Below are 8,600 nucleotides of genomic sequence, written 5' to 3'. Positions count from 1 at the left end.
GCCTCGTGTACCATTTGCAGTAGCCAGAGGTGTAGTAAAATTCTCACTGCATGGGAAGAGGGTATGGACAAAAGTGGTATGTAAATAAAAGTAAACGGGTAAAGGACCCCTGGATGGTTAAAAGCCCAGTGAAAGGCAACTATGGAGAGCGGCGCTCATCTCACTTCAGGCCTAGGGAGCTGGCATTTGTCCACAGACAACTTTCCGGGTCATGTGGCCAGCATGACTAAACCGCTTCTGGCACAACAGAACACCGTGACTGAAGCCAGAGTGCCCAGAAATGCCGTTTACCTTCCCACCACAGCGATACCTATTTACCTACTTGCACTGGTGTGCTTTCGAACTGCTAGGTTGACAGAAGCTGAGACAGAGCAACAGGAGCTCACCCCCATCAAGCGGATTTGAACAGCTGACCTTCCGATTGGCAGTGTTTTAGACCACAGCGCCAGCCACATCCCATAGCAGTATGTATGCTGCAGTAAGTTCCCTGTAGTAACAAGATACTTCTATCCACCAAACACCGTATTACATGCTCAATACTTCATAAATTGTTGCATAAATAAGCACTGCGACAGACCCTACCCATCAAATATCAACAGACTGTAAACAAACAAGGAAAAATGAAAATGAGGGGTTAGCAAAAAGCCCACATCAGGCTAGTCATTTGTTTCGTATAAGCCTGGTGCAAAGGGTGCTGTATTAAAAGCTCTCTGCAGGCACCTCTATGTCCAAGCTAAAGGCCTGAAGCTATATTTCTATATTTCAGTTTGTTTTTTACAAACTATTAACCCTCAAAAAAGCATGGAAAGAAAAAAAGCTTTTTGCTTGTGAAATGAGCTGGTCTTTCATAAACAAAATAATGTTCACATAATCCCATATAATTTTATTTTATATAGAAATAGGTCAAGGTTGGGGTTTTGTTTTGTTTACAACAACTTCTTTATACGCTACTTATTGAATAATTACATAAAATCTTTTTTTTAGAAACATCAACATAAAGCATACAAAAGTGCAACGCTTTGGAGGAAAAGTCAAACCTAAACGTAGTAATGAAAGATATGTAATATAGTTGCAGCATTTTTCCACTTAATGGGCTGTAACACAGTGCATATTCTTCAGGTGTTTGTTCTATGAACAGTTGTGAGGGGGCTGCTCAGTTAGTAGAAAAGATTCTCTTCAAAGTGTTTAAAGAGCATGACTAATACATTGGAATAACAGCTGCATGATTGTGCTTCGGTTCACTGTTTACAATTGTAGTTCACTAAGTAAATAGGAAAATGTCCAGTGTAATTTCTTTGAAACATTAGAAATAGCAAGAGGGAGAGGTAACAAGTTTAATACTTTCAGGTTATGAGTCCAAGGTCTATAAACTGCAGGGTGCTTTTTATTTAAATAAAGGACAACATGTTCTCTCTCTCACTGGAAGTGCTTATCTGGCCACCAGAACAAACTTTTATTCACCGAAAGTGCTAGGTTATGCCTTTTGTGCAGTTGTGCAAAATAATAATAATATTAATAAAAATAATCTCTCACTCTCTCAATAGATTTTCTCTGAACCAGTGCTTTTCATATTCAAAAGATCAAAATAGTGAAGGCCAAGTAACTCGTATCCACCTTTTTTTTTTTTTTGGAATAGCCAGAATACTTTCTGGTCAAAATAGTCAGAAGAATCGTCTACCAACACATACCAGTCTGCACATGATGGTATGTATTAGTATTAATATACATAATGTAGTCACAAAATAGTGCAAACACCTGCAAAATAATTCCCGTTCCTTTCCTATTGCACTATCCACCAAGGTCTGTGCTTGGTAATCTCTTTACATCATAAAACTCTGAAATGAACACATATGCAAATGCTGGCTTCCCTCCTGCCCAGTCACCCACCATTCAATAAAGCTAAACGTGTACTGATTGTTACAGCAGATTCTGCTGCAGATGTTGTTGCATGTTTGAGGATTCAGGCAAACCGACACTCCTCCTGGGAGCAGGTTCTTGCTGCTGTTGCTGTGACTGCATATTATGGTACTCTACGCTTTCTTCCTGTCGAGGGTAGGAAGGCAAGAGCAAAGAATCTGCCTGCTCACTGTGCAAAGGGCCTGCAGACTCTACCTATATGCAAAACAAAATTGGATGCCGTCAAATAATGGTTTAGCAGATCAAAAAGAGTAGTTCTGTTAATTAATAATAATAATAATAATTTATTTGTACCCCACCCATCTGCCACTCTGGGCAGGATATATAAAAACACAGTAAAACATCATGCCTTAAAAATCTTCCCTATGTAGGGCTGCCTTCAGATGTTTCCTAAATGTTTCATAATTACTTGTCTCCTTAACATCCGATGGGAGGGCGTTCCACAGGGTGGGTGCCACTACTGAGAAGTGACCTCTGCTTATGGAACTTTGCTATGGAACTATTGCTGTTGGACTAGGATCTATAGTTTGCAGAACACTTAAAATGTGCTTAGCTAAGTCAATGAATGAAGCTTGGCACCATTTATGCCCAGGATTGCAAGGTTGGCGGCGGCCCTATTTTTTGGATTTTATATTGTTAGAAAAAAACAATTCTTGGGAAATGGCAATGGTCAAGTGGGGTGTGGGTGTGTGTCTGTGTGAGAAAGAGTGAATGTGATGGCCCCTTTGTATATTTTTTTCCTGGTACTGCAGAATGCTCCCTGTTGTCATGAGCAACAGCACTCTTATGTTAGTGGAACATCAGTATTGTGTGATCTCCGCAATCAGGATCAGGAGAACATAGGTGACTTCCTCTAGCAAAGAAGAGGTAGTCTGTGGAAGGAGGATGGGAAACAGCAATGAATGTACTCTCTCTAGTTTTGCGCCATGCCATACCTCCATGGCTGCCATGTTGTGTTATACTTTACTCCTACAGAAGTCATTGTGTGCCAGGGAGGCAGTAGAAGACAGGAGTGCCTGGCGTGCTCTGGTCCATGGGGTCACAAAGAGTCGGACACGACTAAACAACAACAACCACTGGTATGAAAAGGTTAGTGGCCCTTGCAAGTGGATTTTCCCTACTCATTTCGTCCAATAATTGGGCTTCCTTTTCTATCCTCCATTGGCAATGCTCATTAATTCCACTTTCTCTTTCAATGGTTTCATCACAATCATGTTTGTCATGGGCACATATGAAAATACTTTCAGCACAATCCTAGGTATGTTTATTCAGAAATATGTCCCACTAAGTTCAATGGGGCTTAACTTAATTCATAGTAAAAAAATTTAGGACTGTAGTATTCAAATTTGTTATATATACTGCCTTTGGCTGATGGCCTCTTACTGTCAACAACCTTCTGTTGTGGGCATGTTTTGTGTTCCTATAGTGGGTATATTTGGGCTTGTGCAATTATTTATTTATTCATTTATACCCTGCCTTTCCCCCCTATGGGACTCCATTTTATCTTATTGCCACACTTCATGTTTACCATTTTAGTGGGAGGAATGATGGCTGTTTGTTTTTTAAAAGGGAAGTTACTGGCTATAAAGCCAAAAGCAGTCAATGACAATACAATAATTATTCAGGAAGCTTTTGTGTTGCAAAAGGAAAAAACAAAAGGAACAAGGAAATTAGCAGGATCCATAAAACAAAAGGAAATACACCAGACACTCACATTGTGCTGGAGTTAGATTTAGAACCTGGTGTCCCAGTGCAAAGTTTCCAGCATAATCAAATGTGTCGGCTCCAGATCACATATTGACGTGCATAAAATGTGAGCAGATGTTTCCAATACACAGAAGCCACAATCTCCTGAAACCTCACTTCCTCAGTGATATTCCAAATCAGGAGCACAGTCAACTGAGAATTGTATCCAGAACAGAGGATATTGACTGGGAGTCTTGAGTTCCTCCATCATATTTAAAAGGCACATAGAGTTATATAGAGTCAGCTGAGCTTTGGACTTATGTTGGTAAGGAAACAGAATGGATAGAATATTCAGGTAGGATTTAAAGACATCCTTGGTAATATGCCAAGACACTCCAGTGTATTCTGGGCCTGAGTTGGGAGTCACTAAGAGTTTTGTATAGTGATTATTGGTTATGAGACTCCATTTGTCAAGGTTCAGTGGTCTAGCATCTGCTTTGTGTGCAGATGATCCCTGCCATCTGAAATCTTGAAGAGTTGCAGAATATACTGAGCGAGATGGACCAATAGTCCAACCAAAGGCAGCTAGCTTCCTGTGTTCCTATTCCTGCCTATGGTTACTTTATTTGGGAATATGAGACCTAACATTAGACTGCAACATAGACAACTATGGACTAATTTACAGAGGGTATTTAAAGAAATAAAGAAAACAAAATGGTTGACACTGTGGACTCCGTTTATATGATATTAGAACTGCACTACACCCCAAAAAATGTACATCTAGAAGTGCTAGCTGTGGTTTGAGAACATTAATAAATCAGTTCGACATCTGATATAGATAACAACTGAAGAAATATTTTTGTTGTTTATGTACTTCCTGCATTTTCATTGTGAGTTCTTGTATTATTATTTTTTTAACATTCCTAATAAAAAAAAGGTTTATAAACAACCATGTCATATTTCTTCTGCCATTCTTAAAATAATGTGAGGGTCTTTATCACTTTATGAATAACTACACAATTAAAAAATTTTTTTTTTAAAACAAAAAAACCCTGTATGCCGCCCCTTCAGCTGAAAAAAATACTTTCAGGGCGGCTTACCCATTTAGGTACTGTCAGTTCTGTTGCAGCCCACCTGAAGGTAGCCTTGCTGCTGCTGCTGCTGCTGCTGGTGCTGATGCATAGGCTGCAAAGTTGAAGGCTGAGATGGCTGTGCTGCAGAAAACCCAGGGGGCAACACTGCTTGTCCCATCAGCACTATAGCTGTACTGCTTCCAGAGGTTTGCTCTTCCAAACTTTGGAACGCTTGTAGACTTTGAAAGTATCTATTCAAAGAAACAGTCCTAAGTTTTGCAGCCAAGAATTTGCGACCAAAACATTGATGTCATACTGCAATGTATTATGGACAACGGTTGGGAGAAAGAGCAGGTGCTGCTGCTGACTCAGGGACTATGCAGATATGCCAATTGTTGGAAGATGCGTTGAAAAAGCCAGGCACATTCATTGCTACACATAACTCCTGGGCATATATATTGTGCATACCTAGTGGCATCCTGGAAGTAGAGAAGGATGACCTGGGGTGGGGCCGTGTGGGAGAACGAAGAAGCTGATCAGAGGCTGATGCAACTAAGCATTTTTGCTTGCTATTGGGGCGGCCCTCGGGTGGCGCTGTGGGTTAAACCACAGAGCCTAGGACTTGCTGGTCAGAAGGTCGGCAGTTCGAATCCCCGTGAGCTCCCATTGCTCGGTCCCTGCTCCTGCCAACCTAGCAGTTCGAAAGCACGTCAAAGTGCAAGTAGATAAATAGGTACCGCTCCAGCAGGAAGGTAAACGGCGTTTCCGTGTGCTGCTCTGGTTCATCAGAAGCGGCTTAGTCATGCTGGCCACATGACCTGGAAGCTGTACACTGGCTCCCTCGGCCAATAAAGCAAGATGAGCGCCGCAACCCCAGAGTTGGTCACGACTGGACCTAATGGTCAGGGGTCCCTTTACCTTTTTGCTGGGGTAGCCCAGAGGCTTGAGAATATGTGGACACATCTTTAGAAATGGTGAGTTTATGGGTTAAAAGCAAAGAACCAGCCATAGCAGGTAAATTAGAAATTTCTGATACAATATCAGCAAGATAATGTTCCAAGTAGCAGGCTCCAGATTTATTTGATTGTAACACTTTCACCAAACCTGGTCCCTTTCATTCTCCAGTTGGCATGACAGAACCCCAGTACATGATGGCAGGGCATTTTTCCAGCCAGAACTCATTGGAACTCAGTTCCAGCACCTCTCAGGTAGGTGCCATTGCCATTCTAAGAGAACAAGGGTGCTGTTCATGGTGAGTTCTGGCACCTCTTTTTCTAGAAAAATAGCACTGCATGATGCACGAGAGAAAGAATGTACTGGGGCAACTGGGATCTGAAAAACCATGCAATTGCGGGAGCTTGGCAGTGGGGCAGATAAAATATGGCAGGACAACATCTGGATTTTCAAAATATGGAGCCACCTTTATTCCATCTCTGACATAGACTGCTTAACCTAAGTACTACCTCTGGACGAGTTGCCGTTCTACCACTTCCATCTAAGTGGCATTTCTCAGTATAGTTTCAAACTTTTCCTTCCTACCCCTGCCCCCAGTAACATGCTACATACTTAGCTTCGTGTCCAGTCACATCAACATCTGTTGTCTGCCTCGCATGGCAGGAACCAGGCATCATTGGCTGAATAGGCTGACTGAGTAACAGTCTAGGAAACAGGAAATTAAATAATGTCAGTGAAGAATGACACTAACCTACAGATACTGAAAGGGTCGGAAGGCTTTTTTCCGTGTGAGGTAGTTGCATGCTCAGAAGCCAATAGAGTTAAATCTGCAGTCGGCTCAGGGACAGAATGTAATTAGTCGTAGTAAAAAAAGGGTAGATCAGGATTTATTATCAAATGTGGCCATTCTTATATAGTGGTACCTCTGGATGCGAACGGGATCCGTTCCCCATTCGCATCCTGAAACAAACGCAACCTGCGTCTGCGGGTTGCAATTCGCCTCTTCCGCACATGCGCATGATGGCATTTTGACTGTCTGCGCATGCGCAAGCGGCGATACCCAGAAGTAACGCACTCTGTTACTTCCGGGTCGCCACAGGGCGTAACCTGAAAACGCTCAACCTGAAGCACATTTAACCCGAGGTATGACTGTACAAGGAGTTTCATTCTTCTTAGGAGTGGATCTACATACTGTGGTTGGCAAACAAAGATCACTGAAATTCCCTGAGGCAGATTATTTGCCACAGCACTTGATTGTAACGTTTTCATGCTCCCAACCTGTGATGCGGTGGATGTTCCTGCCTCAAGTAATAGCCATCTTCTATGACAGTCCTGCATTCTGATGAAATCTAGTGAGCATTGGGCTATTAGATTTTTAAGTTAGCTATTAGAGCTTCCATTCAGTTTGCCAGTCCAGAACATAAAGTAGGCTCTACATGCTTTCTTCTGCTCCAGGTAGTTTGAAACGGCAGCTAACTTTGTGTGGAGAGGTAAGGTCCTCTCTCCCTCCCCCCGCCCCATTCACATTATGTTTCCTACAGGGATGTGTTTTCTATTTCAAGCTACAGTGGTGCCCCGCAAGACGAACGCCTCGCAAGACGGAAAACCCGCTAGACGAAAGGGTTTTCCATTTTGGAGGTGCTTTGCAAAACGAATTTCCCTATGGGCTTGCTTTGCAAGACGAAAATGTCTTGCGAGTTCCTGCGGGTTTTTTCCCCTCCCCCCCCTTTTCCTAAGGCGCTAAGCCGCTTAACAGCTGATCGCTAAAAGCCGCTAAACCGCTAATAGCGCTAATCTGCTAAGCTGTCAATGGGCTTGCTTCGCAAGACGAAAAAACCACTATACGAAGAGCCTCACGGAACGGATTAATTTCGTCTTGCGAGGCACCACTGTACTTATTGTTCCTTGTATTTTCTTTCTAGTCACCAGTTTAAAAACTTTTTCAAAACACAACAACGAAGTAAACAGTATCTTTTCTTTCTCTTTTTAAGGCAAATACATAGTGCTAACAACATTTAGAGAAAAGAAAAACAACCCACAAGTCTGTATCTGAAGAAGTGTGCATGTAGACGAAAGCTCATACCAATAACTAACTTAGTTGGTCTCTAAGGTGCTACTGGAAGGAATTTTTAAAATTATTTTATTTTATTTATTTTGTTTTGTTTCGACTATTGCAGACCAACATGGCTACCTACCTGTAACCCACAAGTCTGTTTGCTCCATTCTGATACTGTTTTTAATACTGAATTTTTCATTTCTGTAACCCAACCCTGGAACCTTGTGGTACAGGGTACGTATGAAATTGAATAAATAATAATAACACCATGTTCCTCTTTTTTTCTTTCAAGCTTACTAATAATCTAGTGCTGTAACTTGATAAAATGGAGTATTTTCTTAATGTTCAAAGTACAGTATTTACCTGGTATATAGTAATAAACTAAACATGCAAATTTAAATAGTGCCATTGTAAAAAAATAGTATTTAATTCTTCAACTTTTTTTTTTTAAGTAGGTTACTTCAATTATTTTACCTCAGTTGTCGATCATTACTAAAATCTGGAGTGCTCTGCTGGTGGCTGTTATCCTGTAGAATGGCATCAGGTGGAGCTCTGCTCAAAGACTGTGGGAGCACAGAGACATTGCTAAACTGTGAGGTTAAGCTTCTGGAAGATTGACAGCTATCCTGCATTCCTTGTGAGGCTCTTGCTGATTTCTGATCCTAGAACAGTTGAAAATAACAGCACTCACAGAAACAATAACCAAAAGCTTTGGATATATTGTAAAAACACATAGAATTAAGTTGCGATTATTTTTTTGCCAAATTACCAGATCCAAATTTAGTTCATTCCATCCTCTCATAAAGGTGTAATTATGTAAAGTGACCGATAAGTAGGGAAATAAATTCATATTCATTGAATGTAGGTCTGGTAATTTACCCTTTTTAAAGATTTTTTTTTTTTTTTTTACAAGA

At 41.2% G+C, this 8,600-nt stretch overlaps 1 protein-coding gene across 4 annotated transcripts in view; it reads right to left on the bottom strand.

Annotated features, from left to right (window-relative positions):
- Nucleotides 1–857: 857 nt before the first annotated feature.
- NPAS2 (neuronal PAS domain protein 2) overlaps nt 858–8,600 on the bottom strand; it is a 104,723-nt gene continuing 96,980 nt past the window's right edge. For 3 of the 4 annotated variants that reach the window (XM_079972580.1, XM_079972579.1, XM_079972577.1), the window contains exons 17-20: nt 8,161–8,348; nt 6,243–6,335; nt 4,738–4,927; nt 858–2,112 (exon numbers count right to left, since the gene is read on the bottom strand). In XM_079972580.1, coding sequence (XP_079828706.1) covers nt 1,918–2,112; nt 4,738–4,927; nt 6,243–6,335; nt 8,161–8,348 — 666 coding nt within the window. In that variant the 3' untranslated portion in view covers nt 858–1,917. Of the gene's footprint in view, nt 2,113–4,703; nt 4,928–6,242; nt 6,336–8,160; nt 8,349–8,600 lie in introns of all 4 variants that reach the window. The other variant, XM_079972578.1, reaches the window with a different exon arrangement.

Source organism: Podarcis cretensis (assembly GCF_951804945.1).
Source record: "Podarcis cretensis genome assembly, chromosome: 4".
Classification (NCBI taxonomy): domain Eukaryota; kingdom Metazoa; phylum Chordata; class Lepidosauria; order Squamata; family Lacertidae; genus Podarcis; species Podarcis cretensis.
This window is presented reverse-complemented; position numbering and strand designations above follow the sequence as displayed.